The sequence below is a fragment of the Ipomoea triloba genome, chromosome 13 (assembly GCF_003576645.1).
Source record: "Ipomoea triloba cultivar NCNSP0323 chromosome 13, ASM357664v1".
NCBI classification, from domain to species: domain Eukaryota; kingdom Viridiplantae; phylum Streptophyta; class Magnoliopsida; order Solanales; family Convolvulaceae; genus Ipomoea; species Ipomoea triloba.
The window spans coordinates 9599011-9622387 of record NC_044928.1 but is presented as its reverse complement, the minus strand read 5'-3'; the positions used below and the strand labels follow the sequence as shown (position 1 = coordinate 9622387).

The window sequence follows — 23377 nt, the reverse complement described above, 5'->3', positions numbered from 1 at the left end:
TGTTTGCGAATTCAGGAAAACCTTTATTTTTTGGATGTAGTAAATTTACAAAGTTATCACAGTGCTTAAATTGTATAACTTAAAAGCTTGGGTGGAGTGATAAGATTGTCACGGGGTCATTAGAACTTTTAAAGGACATGCTTCCTGATGATAATGAACTTTCTTAGCTTGTTCAAATTATGCGGCAAAGAAATTGTTGTGTCCATTAGGTATGGAGATTGAAAGGATCCATGCATATCCAAACGATTATATTTTGTAATGGAAACAATACAAAGACTTGCATGTGTGTCCAAAGTGTAGAGCGTCCCGTTATAAACGGAAATACATTGATGATGCATGTGACCAGAAAAAAGGTCCTCCAACGAAGTTGTTGTGGTGTCTATCGGTGATACCAAGATTCAAACGTTTGTTTGAAAATGCAAAGAATTTGGGAACCTGATTATAAGGTGTTTAGGATTCTTCTTTTCTAATGTTCTTCGGTTGATAACAGATGGTGTGTCCGAGTAGATAATTTGGATTTTACCTTAGTTGATTTTAGTCGGCTAGGATATCATGATAAATAGTTTATACTCACATCTCAAGCTAAACAAGTCTTATATGTTTCTGATCCTATAGATAGTAAGTGGTCAGTTGTCTTACAAGGTAAAAGAAGTATTGTTAGTGTTGGTGATGTTGTGGATGAAGAAGAATATGACCATTTTGATGAAAACTCACCATTTTCTATTGGTATTCAACTTGTGGCTTTAGGTGAAGATAACTTTGATACAACTTACATGCATACTGATCATGGAGAAGGATTGTGGGTTGACCATCTGGTAGTATAATTTCTAAAATGTAATCTTATTTATTTTTTATAACATGTTTATATATATATATATATATATATATATATATATATATATATATATATATATATATAGAAATTCATGGCCGACCATACATATCCTATGTTAGAGCGTACAAAGCCTATGTCTGAGTCTAAATAGCCTATCCCAGTGCCTAGAGCAAGAGGACCTACATCATGCAAGAGAATGAAAAAGAATAAGGCAAATGATGAGGTGAAAAAGAAGAAGGTAAATGATGAGGCTATCACAGTTGAGTTCGATGAGAATAATAGGTCTATTGGCCAACATGAAAAGAAGTTCTCATCTTACCTTGGCACTTCGGTTCATCTTCATTTAGATATTAACATCAATGATTGGCCTCACGCCCCCAACGGGCTTAAAGAAATGATTTGGCAGGATCTTAAGGTAATAACCATTAACTTTATATATTAATCATTACTTCATTTTATATATGAGAAAGGAGACTTTTATGCTCATTTCCAAGAGTGAGAAAGTGCTAGACGACAAAGGAGATCTAGGAGACTTTTATGCTCATTGGCGAAGGTGATGAGCAAGAAAAGGAAAACAAGCAAACTATCACTACGAAGAAGTTTGAGGACTTCAAGATGGGAGCAACCCAGTCCATCATAGAAATGGTGACCAGATTCATAAAGCTGTAAGTTAGGTGGTTGATCTAGGCAAAAAGTCGACACATAAGGAGATCAATCTGAAGATTCTCTGAGGCCTTCCAAAGTCATGGGAAATGAAGGTCATAGCCATGAGAGATCATTGAGATCTCAAGGTCACTCACACCACGCAGATCTTCAGCAACTTGAAGGCATATGAATTTGAACGTAAATCCATACACGAAGCAAAATCTGAGACAAGGAATGTGGCACTGGTTGCAAGTCAACAACGATTCACTTCGTCAAGGTCCAATTCTAACCCTGCTAAATTTTTATTTGATGAACAATTTTCTTTGTTTATTAGGAAGTTCAAAATATTTATGAAGATAATCAATCTCAAGACAACCCGACCACATTGAGTTCATATGGCCGAAGGAACAACGAAAGGTCAAATCCATCAAGGATTCATGAACCCGAAGAGTCATAAATGCTATGCTACAATTGCCAAAAGCCTGGACATTTCAAGGTTGAATGCCCCTACCCAGTCGTCTGCAAGTACCAGGACCAAGGAAAAGGATCTGGCACTCAAGGTAGCACGAGAAATGCACCTGTTGAGACAAGCGGTCGTAGCTCTCATCACTTAGGGGGTTGCCAAAAGAGTGATCGTAGAAGGAAGACATTGGCAGTCGAAGAGACAATTGAGAAGACTATAGCCGAGCCATGCACTTCCAGTTCGAGCTCAGACAGCGAGAGCTCAGGAGATGGAAGGGACTCATCTATCTATACAGTCAAGAAGAATCAGACAAAGACATGTGCCTCGTGGCAAATGACAAGGAGGTAAACTCTCAAGACTCCCCTACTGAATGTCAATCTGATTCTAGCTGCAATGAAAATCCTATGGATTTAGTCTTTAAATTGATGAAAGACTTCAAAATTGTCAAAAGCACTCACTCTAAATTGAAGGAAGAAAATGCTCGACTTTTGGCTGAACGAGACGATCTCAAGAGCATTGTGCTAAAAAATAATGAGATGTTAAGCTCGATGAGTCAGTTCGAGAAGCAAATTCTCTTACTCAAGGAAGAGTGCAAAGAAAGAGAAGTGCGAGGGAAAAATTTGCGTAAGGTCATAGTGACATTTACTAATTCGTCTAAAATAATGGATCGAATGGTAGATAATCAAAGGCCATCTGGGAATAGAGCCGGACTTGGCTAGCAACGATTTCAGCTCTCAAGCACAAGTCTTAATGACCAAACCATCAAACTCTTCTACAAGTGGAGGTTTAAAGTCTGTGTTCGTTCAAGGTCAGACTTTGCAACCTGAGCCAATGATAGTTGTTAAAAAAGGAAAAATAACCATAAACAACAAGCCAACCGCAAGGAAAAGGTGTACAACGCTTTGTGGAACCATCGAGAAAACATTTCTCCCATGGTAACCCGAGGAGTGCTCAATACACGAATCGGTATAGACCGAATGGTGGTAACCCAAATGGTTATTTCACGAATGGTCAGCTAAGGAGAAATAACCAATCAAAGGTTAAACCCAGCAACAACAAGAGGCAAAACCATTCACAGTGGCCACGCAATGGTCAACCTAAGGGTAAGCCGAGACAACTCTAGGCATCTTATGTTTAACTTGTCCAAATTTGATGACTAGAAGGTTCGAATGCAGGCACATCTTTCTGCCATTCATGACGAGATGTGGATGTTATTACTGACAAACCTATCATAATCATGATGGAAAATCCTAATCGAGTTGCACAAGGACCGAATACACCTGAACTCGTTCCCAAGCACAAGTACTCCTACGTTGCAGAAGAATGCACTCATAGCAATCTAGACAACATTGCACGAGACATTCTCTACAAGACTCTTGACGAGAAGTTGTTTCCAAGGGTGAGAAAGTGTTAGACAGCAAAGGAGATCTAGGAAACTCTTATGCTTATAGGCGAAGGTGATGAGCATGAAAAGGAAAACAAGCTAACTATCATTATGAAGAAATTCGAGAACTTCAAGATGACAACAATTGAGTCCATCGTAGAAATGGAGACTAGATTCATAAAGCTGCTAAGTGAGGTGGCTGATTTAGGCAAAAAGTTGACATAGAAGGAGATCAATCTAAAGATTCTCTGAGGCCTTCCCAAGTCATGGGAAATGAAGGTCAATACTTGAATGGTCAGTTCAATCATGGGTTTGCTAAACCTCAGAGACCATCTAGAAGGTCAATGAGAGGTGTCGGAAGACTCTTTCCGTTCGATGAGGACTGGTTTATGGTCCATGAGCCGATGACAAAAGTGCAATTTCAATGGCATCATAGACATAGACTGACGTTCTATTCTAAGGTGCATAGCAACGTGCCAAGACCCCAATTTCAAAAAGTATATGCACCTAAAAAGTCCCAAAAATTCTACTGCATCCATTATGATTATCAAGTCTTTAATGGCTATAGAAGACCGAGAATGGGCTTAATAAGCTCTAGGTACGCATGGATACCTAAGCTTACCGCTAATCCAGAAGAACCGAAGAAGGTATGGATAGCTAAGGTTAATTAATCTTTGATGGCAGGTAAGCAGGACCATTTGGTACGTAGACAGCGGTTGCTCAAGGCACACGACTGGAAACAAATCAGAATTGAGCAACTATCGAGATGTAGATGGTCCTAAAGTAATTTTTGGAGGCGAGTCTAGTGGTCAAACAAAGGGTATTGGCGACATCAACAAAAACGGACTCACGATTCGGGATGTGTCATACGTGGAAGGATTAAGATTTAACCTACTAAGTACAAGTTAGTTTTGCGACAAGGGCTACAAAGTGGAATTCTCCAAAGAAAAATGTTCTGTAATTAGTGAAAAAAATGGAGAAACAGTTCTTTAAACGAGGAGAAGAAAGAATATGTATGTAGTGGCATGGGAGAGGAACTACCCAATGTGACTTTCAACAAGGATAAGATTTGTGAAGCCTATCAAAAGGGAAAACAAATCAAGTCCTTATTCAAGTCAAAACCCGGTGACACAAACTCTAGACCCTTGAGTTTATTACACATGGATTTGTTCGATCCAATCGACCTAGTCAGTTTAAGTGGTCAAAAGTATACTCTAGTTGTAGTAGATCACTACACTCGGTATACTTGGGCATTGTTCTTAAGGAAAAAGGACGAGACCAAGAAGATGATGCCCGAGTTGTTGAGGCAACTACAGACAGAAAAGAGAACCAACATTATCAAGATCATATCATTCCAGGTTACAAATTCGTCAACAAAGTTATTCAAGACTTCTATAGTCAGTTTGGAATCCTCCATCAACTTTCAGTGGTGAGGACTCCACAGTAGAATGGAGTAGCCGAGAGGATGAATCGGACACTTAAGGAAGCCGCGAGAATGATGACTGCATTTTCTGGCTTGCCTAAATGGTTTTGGGCCGAGGCTGTTAACACAACATGCTACACTCAAAATCGATCCATTATCAACAAAATTCATGGGATTATACCCTACAAACTATGGATTGGCAAGAAACCAGCTGTAAGCTACTTTCATATCTTAGGTAGCTAATGCTTCATTCATAACAACGAAAAAATATATCTTAAGGCTTTCGACGAAAGGGCTGACGAAGGACTCTTTATGGGATATTCGGCTGTCAATAAGGCATTTCGAGTTCTCAACAAACAAACTATGGTGGTCGAGGAATCCATTCATGTTGTATTCGACGAAGCATCAATCAACCGAGATGTTGAGAAACTGTCTAGGACATACATCGATTATGTATATAGACGAATTAGCCCGAGTTGTGCAGAGATTCAAAAAAAGCAAAACGAATAGTGGACGAAGCCGAAGGGAGTCGAGCTCGAGCTGGAAGAGTTATTTATTCGCTTACCAAGTCAGAATTATCTACCCGAGTCGTTATCAGTCAAAGCAACCGAGTCGTTGGCACCTGAGTTGTTTCTAGATGCACTTACACCAAATATTCATGCAGTAGATGAAGAGGCACCTCCTACGAATTTTCAACCAGATCTGAGGTGGTTGAGAAACCATCCACAGGATCAAGTCATTGGGACAAAATGGGTCTTTAGGAACAAAATGGATGAACAATTAGTCATTGTTAGGATTAAGTCTCGACTTGTTGCCAAGGGTTATTGTCAGGAAGAAGGCATCGATTTTGATGAATGTCAAGAGTGCATTTCTCAATGGTCTTTTGGAAGAAGAAGTGTATGTTAAGAAACCTCCAGGTTTTCAATCGAAAATGGGCATGCATAAAGTCTACAAGCTAAAGAAGGCCTTGTATGGATTTAAACAAGTGTCGAGAGCTTGGTATGACACCCTATCGTGTTCCCTTATCAACTGTGGATTCACGAAAGGATAAGTAGATATGACCCTTTTTCAACTCAACGATGGAGAACACATCCTATTGGTGAAAATTTATGTGGACAATATTATTTTTTGCAGCACCAATCCATCTTTGTGTGAGAAGTTCTCTAAACGCATGCAAGACAAAATTGAGATGAGCATGATGGGAGAACTCATTTACTTCCTAAGACTGCAAATCAAGCAAGGTCCAGAAGAAATCTTTATCAATCAAGCTAAATACATTAAGAATCTCATCAAGAAGTTTGGAGTTGATGAGAAGTCCTTAGTAAAGAATCCAATGAACACCTCGTTGTGAATGGACATTGACAACACGGAGAGAAGGAAATGGACCAGACTAAATACCGAGGTATTATTGGTTCCTTATTATACTTGGTAGTGAGCCATCCAGACATTTCATTTGCAGCTGGCATGTGTGCTCGTTTTCAAGCCAGTCCTAAGGATAGTCATTTTAGTGCTGCAAAGAAGATCCTAAGATACCTCAAGGGAACAAAAAGTGTTGGAGTTTGGTATCGATGGGTGGATCATTTGAGCTAATTGGTTACTCAGACGCAGATTTTGCTGGATGCAAAATTGATCGAAAGAACACCTTTGAAACATGCCAGTTCTTAGGGGGAAGGCTCGTTTTGTTGTTAGCAAGAAGCAAAACTCTATAGCAACGAGTACTGCTGAAGCCGAGTACATAGCAACTGGAAGTGGTTGCACGCAAATACTATGGATAATGCAACAACTTAGGATTATGATGTTATAGCTCAAGAAGTAAGCATTAAGTGTGACAACACGAGTGTTATTGCCATCACACATATCATATGTTTCACTCAAGGACGAAGCATATTGACATTAAATATCATTTCATTCGTGATCATGTCGTGAAGAAGGACATCTCGTTGGAATATGTTAACACGGATGATCAGCTCGCGGATATTCTCACAAAACCTCTCAATGAAGGAAGGTTTTCCACACTTCAACACGAGCTGGGGATGATAGAGATAAATTAAGGATAATTTTTATCTGTTCGATATGGATGTTAGTAAAGAGCAGTAACCAAAGTCACGTGATCTATTAAGTGCATTCAATGAAGTGATACCTTCAATGCATTTTTGGACATATTAGAACTGCAAAGCATCGAATGGTCATTTAAGAAGTCCTTTTCAATGCACATGAATCATCAAATTCACCTATAAAAGGGGTGGTTTGAGGAAAAAAAGAAGCACATATCTAACCAAACTCTATATAGCTTCTTCTTGTTTTCTTTGTGCAGATAATCAGATATTATGGACAACCGAGGCAAGGGAAAGGTGATGGGAAAGGAGTACCGGAGAAGATTCTCTCCACGACTCGTTGAGATGGAAGAAAGAGAGAAACGAAGAATCATCAGGGAGCGTCAAGGGGGTTACTTCCCTAGTGATACATCTAATTTTCCTATGCATGTATCATCAGACGATGAGGAGGATTGATCACGATATCCTGGTTTCAAATATACTCCATCTGATAGTGAGAAGACCCCATCTTCACCACTACAGTAGCAAATGGCTCATCCTCAGCCAGTCATGCCCCAACTATTCCGAATAGTCCGAATTTAGACGAGGACTACCGTAGATATCTGCTAGACCATGTTGAAGGAGAAGAGGACGAGTTACCCCCATCATCCATGAATAAAAACCAGCCCATATATCAACTGGAGAGCTAGGGATATCATCACGTGCTCCTACAAGTCGTGATTCTGACAGCGACACGAGAGAGTGGCTACGTTTTCATCAAGATCTAGTCCTAAGTGTTGTGGAGATCTCTCCCCCTGGAACCCGTGAAAGTATTGGACCGAGTCTTCAGTCAACTGCCAACACCAAGAAACTCAAGAAAAAGGGCAAGAAATGAAGGGTTCTTAATGTTGTTTAATGTACTCTCTGGTTGCACTACCTAATAAAATAAATGGATGTTTTATGGTTCTTGTCTCGTGTCTCTTAAAATTTTTAGGAGACTTCTTAAATTGAACTAAAAGACTTGGTCAATATGTCTATAATTCGCGAGGATAATGAGATCCTTCAAACGATACTGAGTTATGGGCACGACTCAATGAAAAAAGGAAGAATATTTCAGAAGACAAGACTTAGGCAGAATAGATAATTACTCGTGGTGCTAGAATTGCTTCCAACTAGCCTATCTCTTGTCTCATTAGAAAGTGAATGGGGGAGTCTAGGGAATGGCTTGGTGAAGATATGCAATTTGAATAAAACTAGCAACCTTATCTTGAACATATGATAATTCGTTTCATATTTTGTTTGAATATGAAAAATAAGATTTTCATAGAGGGTATCGTAAGTTACATAGCACCAAAGTTTTGGTCTGCAGAAGCATGTGGTAGTAATTTGGTATACAATAATTGATACCAAACAAAATTGAAACTCTATTTCGCTCCCTAATAGAGCGTTTGGTTGGAAGAAAGAAATTAAGGAGGAAAGGAATTATAATTTGGTGGGAAAAGAATAAAGTGGAATTTTACATTGTTTGTTAGGCAAGAATAAAATGGATGGGAATTGAAAGGGAATAAGTAAATAAAAATTAAAACATCATTATATCTACTATACTAATAAGAGTCAAAGAGAGAGGCCTAAAATAGGTAGAAAAAATGGCGGTCAAATTATTTAATCAAATGGATGGTTCAGATTGTTTAGATTTAGATTTTTCCTTGAAAATTCCTAATTTATCCTTAATTATATGATTATCCGTTAAGTTTTCCGTTAAATTAAATAAGAGAAATAATTTTATTAGTTATATTGTCTTTATTTTCTCTCATGCAAAGATTCTTTACATTCAAATTTATCAATTGATATTCATTACATTGTCCATTATCTTAATTTTACAATATTTTGTATTTAAATATCAAAATTATAATACAAAATAATGTTATATATTTATTTACCAAGTATTTTATTAATACCATGAAAAAAAAAAAAAATTTAAAAATAATTTGAAGCTAACTATATTAACTACTTGGGCATCGATTAACAAAGAGGGTACTCAAATAACCCAACAAATTGAAGCGAGATCACTCTATTTTACTCTTATTGAATAAAATAAATTAGTAGTTACAACAAAAAATGATACATGTGGATCTCTCTTTAATTTAGAATTATGTGTCTACAATGCCTTTATTTTAAAAAAAATATTCATTATCAATAAATTAAATAAGAAAAATAATTTCATTAGTTATATTGTCTTTATTTTATCTAATGCAAAGATTATGTACATTCGAATTCATCAATTGGTATTCATTACATTGTCTATTATGTTCTTTTTATACTATCTTGTGATTAAATATCAAAGTTATATATAATACAAAATAATGTTATATATTTATTTACCAAGTATTTTATTAATACCATGAAAAAAAATAAAAAAGAATAGTTTGAAACTAATCTATTAACTACTTGGGGGATTTGTTGACAATGAAAGTACTCAAATAACCCATTACCCAGCAAATTGAAATGAGAAACTACCTTTTAATATCTTTGGAATACATCATATTTAAAATTTTTAAATTTTTACTAATTTATTTAATCTTTTTCCTTAAACTAGGGATTTCTTTATCCACAATTACTCATTCAACAATAATAGTTGAACAGAACACCTAAACGAAAGTCTATAGCTCCTATATCATAATCTCATTGAATGACGTTGTCATTTATGCTACCAACAATAACCCAATTGCAAATAACAAATAACACACTACCAACAAAAAGGAAGAGAATTAAGAATACTTATAAATATTCAAACTAAAAGTATAGTATTTATTTAGACTATCATTTTTAGACCAAATATTTAGACTATCGATTTTACAAAGTTGTAAACATTTATTTCAGTGACAATTATAATGAATTTTCTATATTATCTTGGATTCATATACTTTGAGTTCCATATTTAAATAAACAAATTCGACATTCAATTACCTATGTATAAACTTCTCCTATATAATCTTGCATTGATATATTTTCAAATATTTATTTAAATATAAACATTGGACATTAACCTATTCGCGCAATGCGCGTGTAAAACTAATTATTATTATTATAATAATAGTAATAGTAATAAGGGCAAAAATGTAAATTACTCTAGAATTCCAATTCCACAAACGGTGAAATTGCAATTCATAGGGGATTCCCATGAATTGCAATTCCCTCCAACTAAATAATAGAATTACAATTTCATAGAGTTTGATAGGAATGGAATTGCAATTCCATCCTATCACACACCCATAGGTTTGTTCAGCCAACTGGTCCACATACGAATTTGAATTTGCATTCCTGGGAACGGTATGGACACAACTGATAAAGCTGCCTGGAGACTGGAGTTACAACCTTAACATGTCTTTTCTTTTCTTTTTTCTTTTTTCTTTTTTTTTTTTAAACCAAATTTACGGTATTTAGAAATCATACTAAATTACAAAATTTGAATTGTTGTTTTTCTTTTCTTTTTTTTTAGTACTATTGACTCCGTTAGAATGTAGTATCTATTCTCAACCAAATAAAGCACAAAGCCCTCCACTGAGACTCGAACTCACTCCCTCCCATGTAGAGTGCTACGAGTGCCACTAGACCATTATTTGGCAGATTTGAATGGTTGTTATGTTCTATTATTGGAACTCCTCACCTCATATTTCTTCATTCACAAGATTAAGACTTGAAACCAAGTTTCAAAAAGGATGAACAGTCATCGAATAACCAAGTGTACAAATGCAGATGAGTATTAAACCTTGGGATGTTTGATAATTAACAGATAATTTATAGTAAACGGTGACAACGAATTAGGTTAAGTATTTCGATCAACGAGTAGTTAGTTGTTTACCAAAACACTAACTTGCTAAAGTCGGACAAATCAACAAAAACACTACTCCCTCTCTCTGTCTCATTTTATCTGTCCTACTTACTATTTATTGGTCAAACCAATTCTTTCTTTGTTTATTTTTTTTAGTATTTTTTACTTATTTTTAAATTTAATTTTTTTGTGTTTAATAATATTTATAGTATAGTTTCAAAATATATAAATTTTGTATACTAATATTAAACTTAATATTATGAAAAATTGAATTAAAAATAACACCAGTCAAGCCCCAAACACATAAAATAGGACGGAGGGAGTAACAGATTTGCTACTTATCAAACACCCTATTGTCCCAAATCTTAGGGCTGACAATTTCTTGTATTCGATCGTTCATATAAGGAGTATGGAATATAGTCTGACAAAGTTGGAAAACCTGGCTATTAAAAACCAATTGAAGGGGTAGCTCAACTGTTGTAGCAGATGCTTTTCAGTAATTCTTTAATCTATAGGGATCAACGTTATTAAATACAAAAGACTTTTTCTCAAAAAACACAAAAGACTTAATTTAAAATTTATTATAAAATATTCAAAATAAATAAGCAAAGAAAAACTAATTGGTTATAGTTTATTTGAATTTTGCAGAAGCAGTTTTTGTTAACAAAAAAATAGAGAATATTCAAGGTTTTGAATCGGATCACAGGAATATAGGATTCTATCAGATTCTAATGTTCTTCCCAACAGATTCTAATGTTATTTATAATGATTGTTGTCTTGAGTCAAAATATTAGCTGGTTCATTATTATAGATTTCATGTGAACTAGGAACACAAATCTTGTCATGTGATTGTAGTAAACATTAAGAAAGCTCACAGGCCATAGCCATAGCTAGCTCATACTGTCATACACTCATACCATGCTTATTTTAACTTAAAAAGAAAATTTTATTTTTTCTTTTCTTAGTATCCAACAATCAGAAATGGCAGTGAAATCAAGTGTATGTTACATACCGGAGGATGGATTTTGTCCAATCAAAAGCCACGATTCTGTTGTCCATCTCTGGTGCAAAAATTGATGCACATCAGATATTCTGAACACTATACTGATGTAATAAAACCCGATGGCGGGAGTCGAGTATCAAAACTCGGCTGAGCCAGGTGTCCTAGGGAAAGGTATTGCATCCCGAATATTATCTATTCCCGTCGCAAACTGCACAAGCCTCTCAAAGCCTAGTCCAAATCCAGCGTGAGGAACTGGCATGTGAAGCAGATGACTTCCCATTAACAAAATGACACAGACAAGTAGTGGTGTAATTGTTCGGCTAGTATGATAATGTTAAAAAGGTTGGGAAGAGAGTAAAACCTGAGCCATAGCGCCGTAGATCAAGATACCACCAGTAGCTTTCTTTATTCAGATTTAAGTCGTCTAAGCGTTTTTCCAGATACTCAAGGCGTTCCTCTCTCTGGCTTCCACCGATAAGTTCACCCACCTGAAAGGAAGCAGTGCAATAGAATTAAGTATTGTTACAACCAAACAAGAAGGGTGTCAAGGTGAAGCTTCCTAAACATTGAGTGTTTATGCATATTAGATTGTAAAAATCCAATTTGGACATCTAAAGCAGTACGGATCTTATTTTACAATGTTGAGTGAGCAGAAACCTGAGGCATATAGTTGTGCTAAATGTTTAGCATACAAATAAAGGATTTCATATCCAATTTGTTATTATTTCAATAAAATGTTAATATGTTATTGCTAAATGAGAAAGGAATAAACTCTACCTCGCAATATATATTTTGGAACAGAAAGGTCAAAGAGAGACATTTTATTTTACAGTTATACGAGCACACACAATATGGATACCAATTATAATATACAGCATACCCGAGGAACCAACATATCCATTGCTGCAACAGTCTTTCCATCATCATTCTCCCGCATGTAAAATGCCTTGATTTCCTGCAGTTTTCATGGGAAGATCTTCTATGAATGTTATCCGGCAGCACTTCATAATTTAGATAGTAAATGAAATATCACTTCAAATTAATGCCTTTGGATAATCTCTTATTATGACAGGGCATCCACCAAAAGCTTCCTCAGTGATATAACGTTCATGCTCACTTTGCAAATCACATCCCCAGTTAACCTACAAAATGCACCAAAACACCCTCAATAAGCATACTAGTACTAGATTAGGAAACAAAGTTGCAGAACCTTAGCAACTTATAATCAGTTGGGCGTGAATAATCACATTGAACATATATTTAGGGTAATTGTTAGATCATATTTTTACATTAATGATGCAGAGAGATTTCCAGAAGCAGATTAGTAAGAACCCCAAAATTAGAATAGAGTATTCAGCTGCAATCTGTCCTCACAACTGAGGTTATAATATCAATTCCCATTCAAAAGATATGCAAGGGATACACAATAAAGTGAGAAAGTGAAGATGCTTACTGGGAATTCAAACTTCTTTTTTGTTTTCAACAGTAGTTCAATTGCATCAGTATAAGTCAACTGCACAACCTTTTTCTCAACAACATCCTGGTGGCCATACAATTGAAAGAAAAATCACTTGGGGTGTATGCAAATATTAAATATATCAGCAACATTACAGAGAAAATGTTGAAACAATGCAAAAGGGGATACAGGGCTCAATTGTAAACAATGTGTAGACAAATTAATACTAATGGTTGAGAAGGCTAAAACTCATACACTTAATCGTTTGATGATTCCTTTCTCAATCCAAGTATTGAAGAATTCCATGTCTTCTTTGCAATTATCCAGAATATATTGTACCTTTCGTGAATAATATATTAATAGAAATAAAGTTCAGAAAGGAGAAAATTATGTTAATATATAGAGGAAATTACAACTAAACACAAAGCTGGTATATAAGAAACCATCTTGTTTAACACATACAAGAAGGAAGCAATAGATCTGAATAGTGACATACTACATACTGGAGATAGGCAGCTGCACAGGACATGTCATCTTCTAAATCAGCAAATGCAAGCTCTGGTTCAATCATCTTGTACAATAATATTTAGGTGTTAGCTTTTTGTAGAAACAATCTCCAAAGTGAAAAAGAAAATATGCAAGCATTAACTAAAATTAGGTTTGAACTGTATACCCAAAATTCTGCCAAGTGTCTGGAAGTGTTAGAATTTTCTGCTCTGAATGTAGGACCAAATGTGTAGACCTGTGTACAAACCAAACAACTCCATGAAATTTTAAATACAAAACAAATGGCAAGATTACAGATACGGATACTCAAAGAGCTATTACTCTATTAGACCACAAGGAAAACAAAAAACCAAAAAAAAAACAAAACAAAACAAAACAAAAACAAAAGAAAAAAACTAAACCAAACAAAAAATCCAAAAAAACAAAAACAAATAAAGAATAGATAAGAGAATATACATCATTAAGGGCAGTAGCATATGTTTCAGCATTGAGTTGTCCAGAAACTGTTAAGAAGGCTGGTTTCCCAAAAAAGTCCTGTAATATAAAGATGCAAAGCTATTTTATTAAAAGCATCTTTCATGATAAAAATCTACTACTAACAAAATCGAACTGACCTTTCAACTTTATAGAGGAAGGGGTGAAGGAATTAAAATTCACTTGCAATTCTTATACTTACTTGAGACCAGTCGACAGAACCAGATTCAGTTTTTGGGATTTCATTCACTGGAGAATTTGTAGGTTCTTTGGAGTTTGGAATCTGTTAGGGAAACAAGCCCTTACATGAGCATTAATACATGCATCATCAAAAGATCAAACACAGCAGACCAAAAAAAAAAAATATCAATAAAAAAGATTTAAAAGAGAGAAATTATGTAGGGTTACAATTAGAAAAATAAAATCTTCCTCAAGAGCAAAAATATAGTAAATTGAGAAATCACATACCAAGGTTGTCACACAAAATTGTTCGCCAGCACCTTCACAATCAGAGGCAGTGACAATAGGACTTGAGACCCAAACAAAACCATTTTCTTGGAAAAACTTGTGTGTAGCAAAGGCCAAAGCGTTCCTCACCCTTGCAACCTAAGAAACAACTCAGAAATTAAGATTGCAAATTGGTGAACCTAAAGGTCAAAAAAGGCAAGCATACATGAATATGAATATAAGTGAAGTTTGCCAGACCTTGAAGGCTATATCAAATATTCAAATATAAACATGTGTGGAGCTTTAGGCAGATATGGCATGCACAATTTTAAGTAGTATCACTACATTTTGAGCCCTTTAGCTAAGGCAAGCATTGAATCATTTATGGAGCCTTAATCATGATGCCTAAAAAACTTGAAATAAACACAGGTACAATGCAAGAATCAAGTCATAGTGTCATACCGCACCAAAAGTATTTGTTCTAGGACGAAGATGTGCTTTGGTTCTCAAAAATTCTCTGGTGACTCGCTTCTTCTGAATTGGGAAGGAAGGATCACTTTTACCAACCTGAAAAGTTATCAAGAAAAGCAAAGTCGTGAAGAACTAAAAAAGCCAATGGCAACAAAAATATGAGCATTGAAGAAGATAATGATGGATATAAAGCATGGTACCAACTCGATCCCTAGAATACAAAGTACCAGATTAGCCAACATTGCATATTGGCCAATAAAAATGAAGCTGCATACTTCCTAGTTCAATACTTCCATAGAATTTCTTCAAATTCTTCTATCAGTAAAAATGACTACCTACCCCATCTCATCACTCAAAAGAATCCTTGAAGTACATTAGGCTTTGTTCAGAATTTGTATGCATGGAATGGATAAATCTTTGAGTTCTAATGACATAATCTTTAATTCTTCAGATAAGACATTAAGATATGATTTTAGTTTTTGCATGACTACTGTGTTGATATGTATTTTTTTTTTAGTAGAATGCTAAACCACATAAAATTTGGTACTCCACAGGACATGAGTTAATGTGCTTAGGATGTCTGTTACCTTGGAACCAGGTTACTTTATTTTCTACGATATCATTTTGACAATTGAAAATTTAGAAACCTAAAGATAATTGGAAGCCCCGGTTCATGCATTGTGTTCTCCCATCTTCTTTGCATGTTTTGGAATCTGTTCTAGCAATTTTATTAAACGTACGTCATAGAAAAATGTTCTTTGTAGCACCTTATCTCTTTTGTAATGCTTCCTCTTTGTATGTGTTCGGTTTTTAGATAAAATGTAATGACCATGTATTCCTTTTTCTACTATGGAATTTACTTCCCATCATTTAAAAGTCAGTAAAAAGCATGTCTGAAAATAAAATTAAAAATAGCACACCGACACATATGGTCAGAACTAGCATTGTCAAATCAGATGAAAGTAACTAACATTTTGAGCCAAAATCAGAAGACAATTATTGTATAAATTTCTACATTTAAGGAGAGCAAGAATGAGTTGATTACCAGTACAAGCTTCTCAACTTTCAGTTCTATTTTCTGTTTTGATCCTTGGCTGCTCGCTATAGTGCCTTGTATCCATACTGATGCTCCTGTTATAATCAGACCATTTTCCACCTATTAATCAACACCAATGCTTAGGGTGACTGAATAACAAAGATTGCAACCTTCAGACATAGTAAAGGAAAATATATATATATATAGGGGCACACTCTAATGAGAACAAGCGCATAGGAGAGAAATAAGAACCATACACAGCTGTCCACGTGTCCAAATCAATGAATCAGATGTAATTTTAAAAAAATGACGCAGTAGTATTTTCGTAAATAACTCGAACTTTGGTGCAAGTAAATGTGTTATAAGTGCAAGTAGCTGGTGCACCTTTGCAAGTAAAAAGTGCAAGTAAAATGACTTACAAGTGAACCTATTTTCACTTACAAGTGCAAGTAATTTACCTTGTTAACATCCGTGCACCTATGCGCACCTAATTATAACGTTAGGTGCAACTAGTTATAACGTTAGGTACACTTAGTATTGATGCCCAGTATAAATTTTACTTGCACCTGCAATACATTTTACTTGCACTTAGGTGCACTGTATGAAATTGTTACTTGCACTTGTAATATATTTTACTTGCACTTCGATGTTCAATTATTTATGAAAATGCCACCGCGTTTTTTTAAAAAAATCAGTGTTTCTGATCCGTTAGATCTGGACACGTGGACGGATGACATGCGTTCTGATTTCTCTCCTAGGCAAGTGGTTCTCATTTGAACGCGATCCTATATATATATATATATATATATATATATATATATAACATTGATTTACAAGGCAAATAAACTGTGCTAAAGAAAATTCTTATCCAAAATATTCCTAAGTTCATTCCACTATCTCTAAAGCTCCAAACTTTATGTTTAATTCATCTATCAGTTAATTTCAAAAGGAAAACGAAGATCCAGTAAAAATTTGAAAATAAGCATACATAAAGAGCAATTGAAGTGAAAGACCTCGTGGCCTAAGAGCATCTGCCTGTGACTCTAGGTAGGAAGTTGCATGTTCAATCCCCAACCCCCTAAAAAGTACCCACAAAAAAAATTAAAGAAATAAAGTGCAGTTGAAAACTCACTACCTTTTATCATTTTCCAATTAGGGAAAATGTTCCATGAAATATTCAAAGGGAAAGAGGCATGTTTTAGCAATTATTATTCATTACAGGAAATTCTTTTAGTTTTGTAAAATCGCAGAAAACCAAAAGTTTCCAGAGACACTAAATCCTGCAGGCAGAGCCGCAGAGGGCATAATTGAATCAGGAAAAGGACATGATATCTTTAATCTTTAAAAGATAAGATGGCCAAATTCCTGCATTTCTTTTTTGCCTTTTCCCCATTTTAACTCTGATGAAACTCAGAAACAAAGTTTTGAAGGGCAGGGGTTAACTTACGAAAATAATAAAGAAAAAAATTAGCTTCTCTATAATTTATTCATTTGCTACTGACAGACCAAAGAAGTAACAATTTCAATAAGATTATGCACACAGCCTACGACTATAATGTTACTCTAAAATTGCACTTTCAAAATCCAATTCTCTCATCCCATCTCATCTCATCCCCCCGTTTAGACCCAAAACTCTTTAAAGCTCCATATTCTCAAGGAACCAAAGAAAATATGAATATTGCATTCTTAGTACCTGATCATAACCTTCAGCATCCTGGCTCACAACACATTGCATATTCGAAAGACACGACCCATCATTAACCTGCACAAAGAAAATAAGCAATAACGCAAACTTCAATTTCCAATGGCAGAGGGGAAAAAAGCATTAAAGTTAAAAACTATCAGAGCAACATTTGCAAAATGAAGTCCGTATCAGTATAATATATGAATACCTCTATAAATGTAACGCTGCTCTGTACTCGCAAAGTCCGAACCCAACCTCGAACCACTAAAGTCTCACCCAATCGATCCAAACCCTCATCAGGCCCTCCTTTTATGTCTGCGATTCTCAATCTTCTCCGGAATTCCCCGATTTTCCTGCTTCCTTCAACTTCCTTTGTCCCGAAGTCCCCTGATAAAGGCCTTTCGACAGCTTCGCCAGACGAAACAGCGGAGCAAACTACAGAGCAGAAGCTGCGGCGGCGGCAGACGGAATGTGATGGTATGGAATGTGTTGGAGGCTTCGGCAAGAAGCAGAGGTAGCTATTAGGGACTGCCGCGGTTTTGGTGGTTTTGCGGTAGAGAGAGAGGAGGCGGACGGCAGAGAAGGGTTTTAGGCGGAGGGAAGTGGTGGCTGGCGACAGAGCCGCGGCCGCCATTTCAGTGTGAACACGTTTGTGCTGTTAAGACCACTGGCAGTGGCTTATAGGATTAGAGCTCCGGATCTCCAAATATTGGCCGGATGTCATCGGCAAAAAATAAAAGGAAAAAAATTAAATAGACCCCTAAATCTTACACTAAAAATTAATTAGACCCAAAATTTGTAAATAAAAAAAATTAATTAGACATAACTTTCAAAAAAGTGTAATTAAATTTTTAAACATGTTATTTTTTTTAACTAAATTCACCAATCGGTTACAAATATGTTATACACAATTATTCTCATTTTCAACAAAAAAATTCGACAAATCTCCTGCCACAACCAATTGTAATTGCTTTCTCCGGGAGATTTTGGTCCCCTTCTTCGGGAATGGTCACTTCTCGTTGCCTTCTTCGGAGAAAGCTACCTTTTCTAGTCACCTTCGTTGGAGAAGGCTACCATTTGGTCGATGGTGATGTTTCTCGGTAAAATTTCTCTGGTCAACGGCAAAAAATACAGTCAACGGTGTAATTTTACCAGTAATTTGTTGATTACTCGTAAACTTGACTTATTTCACCAAAAATAACATGTTTTAGGTTTAATTATACTTTTTTAAAATTTAAGTGCCTAATTGACTTTGGTGCAAAATTTAGAGATCTATTTAACCCTTTTTTCCCAAAAGCAAACAAATTTTGGTGAAATATGAGCCCTAAAGTCGTAAATTATGTAAATATAACGTAAGCGTAGTTATAAAGTCGTAAATAGGCTAAAGTGTCATTTAGCACCATGAACTATATCCAATTATTCATGCCGCACCCTGAACTTTCATATCGTATATATCGAGTCACAAACCAAAACAAAAAAAAAATCACCTAAAACTTTTAGCAGGTTTCCTTGTCTTCCTGCTGACATGGCGCAGGTTTCCCACTGATGTGGCATTTCTTTTAACCTTATGTTGTCCATGTAAGCATTTACATATTAAACGTTTTTTAAAAAAATATTATATTAAATTAACCAGAATTTTCTTCTCTTTATTTTCATAATGTATACTTTTTCAATTTTGCAATTACAATGTTTCAATTTTATTTTTTTTTAGAATTTATATTTTTTTGGCTAATTTTTTGTTTAGTATTTTTTCAATTTTTCAAATTTATAGAAATGCTAATTTTTTTTGTTTAGTATCTTTTCCACATAAATACATCCACCAACACTTTGAATGTATGCTCCTTACTTACCCACATAAAACCATTTAGATTGTCAACAACTAAATAACTGCCAAGTGAAATTAAAAATGAAATCAGGTTACTAATATAAACTGCCAAAAAAACCAATATAACAAAATAAAATGCCAATTCATAATACACTAGCTAGTCAAAAGACAAAATCGTACATACGCAGTAGCTATAAACACTAGCTAGTTAACAACAAAAAACACAAAAATAAAAAAAGAAGTGGCTCCATCAATTTTCATCTGCCTTCATGGTTCCATTGAACTTCACTCTATGCAAGCTACATAAAAGAAGAAAGCATTGTCAATTAATCATAAACTGCTAACAGCCATCTACATGAATTATTTAAATATGAATTGTGTTCAATTTATTTACCTGACATTCCAACAAAGCTTTCCTAAGACAAGTCTGTCCCTCTTCCACTTCCTCTCTCTCTTCCTCTCCCACTCCCCCTCACAACAGTCGATGGTCTTCCTCTTCCTCTAACAGCAGAAGAACCGACAGATTTTGCTTGTTGGCTTGACAATGTAGGGCAAAATCGTTTGTTATGTCCATTTCCCTTGCATAGTTGACATGTCATAATTCTTCCTTTTCTAGACAATTTCTAACCTCTTCACTCATTTTTTGCTTGTTTTTTTCATTTTCTTCAAGCTTTCTTTTCTTCTTTGGCCTACCAATCATCTTCCTTGGAACATGAGCAAGTATTTCATCACCTTCAATCATTGGCCAAAAGATTTTCCCATTCAATGGCTGGATTACATGCTCATATTTCTTCAAGTATAGCTCCTTACTATAGCATTCATGTATGTACTCTTAAGGCTGATGTCCTTTGTGAAATATTGCACAAATTCCATGACGACATGGGATACCAGTCAACTATCAAAGCCTAACATACTTTAATCCACTTTTTTCAAGAATAAATCTCTCTTTGTGTGTATAGCATAACTTATCATAGCAAGCTTGAATTGCACATTATCATCAAAATACATATCTAATTCAACAATGGGTGGATCACATTTAGGATTATACTTAGGGTACTTATCATTGTACTTAGACTGCACTTCATTCCCTTTATCATTATGTGCTTCTTCTTCAACTGTAGGTGGATTTTTCTAAATCAGAATACTCAGAATCTTTGGCATCCTCTAAAGGAATATCTTATGGTGGCACATATTGAGGTACAATTTCATCATCTACTCTTGCTCTTTTTTTTTTCTCTTATCCCTACCCTTATTTGGAGTAGTGTTCTGATCCCTCTCTTGGTCACTATCACTCTTAGTACCATGCTCACTATTATTGTCACTTTCACTTTCACTTTCAGTTTCATTCCCAATTTTAGCATCTACCCTAACTTCACTACCCAATGAGAATATGTGGTAATGACAAAACTCTGCACTTGATTGGGTCCAACTTTGTGCTATCCAAAAGCTTTTTGGCTTTGGAAGTAAAAGAAGGGGCAGTTAATCTGGATTAAATGAAGATGCTGCATTGACTAAGAGAAGACTTAAACATGAATTGTCCAAATTGCCCCTAAACTTAACGCCGGATTAACAGCTCCATTAATAGAGGACAAATTTGAGTGATAACACTAAAGTCTGGGATCACTTTATGAGACCAAAGTCGTTTAGGACAAAATTGAGAAAAACCACTATAGTCGAGGATAATTTTGGGTATGAGTTAATTCCAGCGGTAGTCCTCCGACTATTGTGATTTTCCAAATTTGGTCCTCGTCTTTTAATTTGGACGAATTAAACCCTTGACTTTCAGAATTGTTCCAACATTGGTCCTTCTGTTAACATGGCGTTGGATCGACGTTAAGTGAAGGGGTAAAAGGGTCCTTTTCATTGCTATGTGTATTCCACAGTCAGTTTTGAGTTCTCTAATTCCATCCTAATAAAAGTCACTAATTTATTCATCAACAAAGACCAGAGTGCTAAAAAGACTTATAAATTCAACACACTCAATAGTGGACCGTGGCTCACACGCCTTGGCCGTCGGAGACAGCTCAACGGCGGCACCGGAGCACCGCACAGCTCGGCCGACAAAACCGTTGTCCTGAGGGACGAATTCGACCTTTTCGCCTTTCAGATCTATCATATTGACGAATCTGGTGGCGCCCGGAGCGAAGCCGATGGCTTGGAACATAGTGGCAGCGAGTGTAGTGCCATTGGTGAGTTGGCGGAGCTACCATAAATTTGAACTGTTTATCTGCTTCATCTCTTCGCCCATTAGTCTACTTTTCAAGGTTTCAAACAACTATAAAGAGTTTAGCAGAGTTGTACATGCAACAATGGTATTGTCTAGAGAGAGAAAGGCGGCATGCTCTCTCTATATACTATATTCACCAAAGCACATGTATTGATTTTGGGAAATTTGTGATTCTTGAAAATGGGTATTGATTTTTTTTCCCTGCAATTTGTGTTTTGGAATTTATGTTGTTTTGGTAATATATATTTTTTGTTTTTGCAGGTATGGAGGTAAGGAGTAAGTATGTCATTGTCGGACAGAGATTTGCTGTTTATATTACTTCAGTTCCTAGAGTAAGAAGGATTCAAAGAATCTGCTCGCAAGCAGGTCTCGAAATTGATTTAATTTCTTTTAAAATTTTATGTTCTGTTTATGATTGCTAAAAGTAATTAGTAAAGAAAAAGATGGGACTTTTGTTAAGGAGTTAAATTACAGTAATTTAGTGGGTATTGAGCTGTTGATTAGCTTAGGTTTATACAACATAAATTTGGTCAAAATTTATTATACTTTATATTTATTTATGGTAGAAGAAGTGATTATATATATATATATATATATATATATATATATATATATATATATATATATTTGGGTTGAATATTCAGTTTCTGAGCTGGTTAAAGTTATTAATTTTTTGTATTTTTTTCTTCCTTCCTGTATGGATTTATATATGTGTTGAAGGTTGGAAGAAGAGTCTGGGATGTTCTTCAATATGCAACATTTTGAGGAATTAGTCAAGAAAGGAGAATGGGATTAACTGGAAAAAATATCTATTGGGCTACACAAGTCTTGATGAAAACAGATAACTAAAGGAAGTATTCTTTCAAATCCGAAAGCAATGTTATAAGCCTTCATGGCAGATGGCAAGAGCAACAACACCAGAGAGAGGAACACTGCGACGGCACATACTCACGAACACGAGGAAGAAGAAAGAAAGCTAATGAAATGACCATTTTAGCCTCTACACTAACGCCTAACAAACTGAAAGTTAATGGAAGGACCAATCTTGGAACAATTTTGAAAGTTAAGGGTTTAATTCGTCCAAATTAAAAGACGAGGAATAAATTTGGAAAATCACAATAGTCAGAGGACCATTGCTGGAATTACCTCTTTTGGGTATTAACTCATTTTTTCAACTTCATTTATAATTCAATTTTCCGTAACATTTAATTTAGTATTAGTATAAAAATTTCATATATTTAAAAACAACAGATGGATAATACCAAGGAATGCATTGAGTCGGACACTTTAGGTACGCCAAGAACCCGGAGAGTTGAAATCAATAGATAATGTTCGGGTATCCCTCCCCAGTACCCCCCCCCCCCCCAAAAAAAAAACAAAAATCAAACAAACAAACATCTAATTATAATGCTTCTAAATAAGACTAAATACCTCTCTATCTGTAACATGCGGCTCTCTCTCTAGGTTTTCTCTCTAGAGAGTATTCTCCTTATTTTTCTAGGGTTTTGTCCAGTTCCTGTATCGGCTCTGTTTGCTATCTATTTCGTGTGTTGTTTATCTTTGGTTCGTATTGGCTTTGCTATGGATATCACTGAATTGCAAATCGCGTGCGTTGACTTAACAATCAAAGAG

At 35.5% G+C, this 23377-nt stretch overlaps 2 protein-coding genes across 2 annotated transcripts; one reads left to right on the top strand and one right to left on the bottom strand.

The window, feature by feature from the left end:
• Nucleotides 1-1937: 1937 nt before the first annotated feature.
• LOC116001163 lies at nucleotides 1938-6101 on the top strand. Its single transcript, XM_031241052.1, has 7 exons — nucleotides 1938-2287; nucleotides 2332-2572; nucleotides 2622-2878; nucleotides 3536-3788; nucleotides 4012-4231; nucleotides 5545-5749; nucleotides 5885-6101. The coding sequence occupies exons 1-7, from the start codon at nucleotides 1938-1940 to the stop codon at nucleotides 6099-6101; spliced, it is 1743 nt and encodes a 580-aa protein (XP_031096912.1).
• Nucleotides 6102-11453: 5352 nt separating this feature from the next.
• LOC116000821 (asparagine--tRNA ligase, chloroplastic/mitochondrial) lies at nucleotides 11454-18402 on the bottom strand. Its single transcript, XM_031240660.1, has 15 exons — nucleotides 17902-18402; nucleotides 17703-17771; nucleotides 16019-16129; nucleotides 14965-15069; nucleotides 14524-14661; nucleotides 14258-14338; nucleotides 14038-14115; nucleotides 13748-13816; nucleotides 13571-13645; nucleotides 13330-13413; nucleotides 13072-13158; nucleotides 12665-12760; nucleotides 12499-12573; nucleotides 11980-12106; nucleotides 11454-11870 (listed from the first exon to the last, which is right to left on the bottom strand). The coding sequence occupies exons 1-15, from the start codon at nucleotides 18325-18327 to the stop codon at nucleotides 11755-11757; spliced, it is 1737 nt and encodes a 578-aa protein (XP_031096520.1). The 5' UTR covers nucleotides 18328-18402; the 3' UTR covers nucleotides 11454-11754.
• Between the last annotated feature and the right edge of the window lie 4975 nt (nucleotides 18403-23377).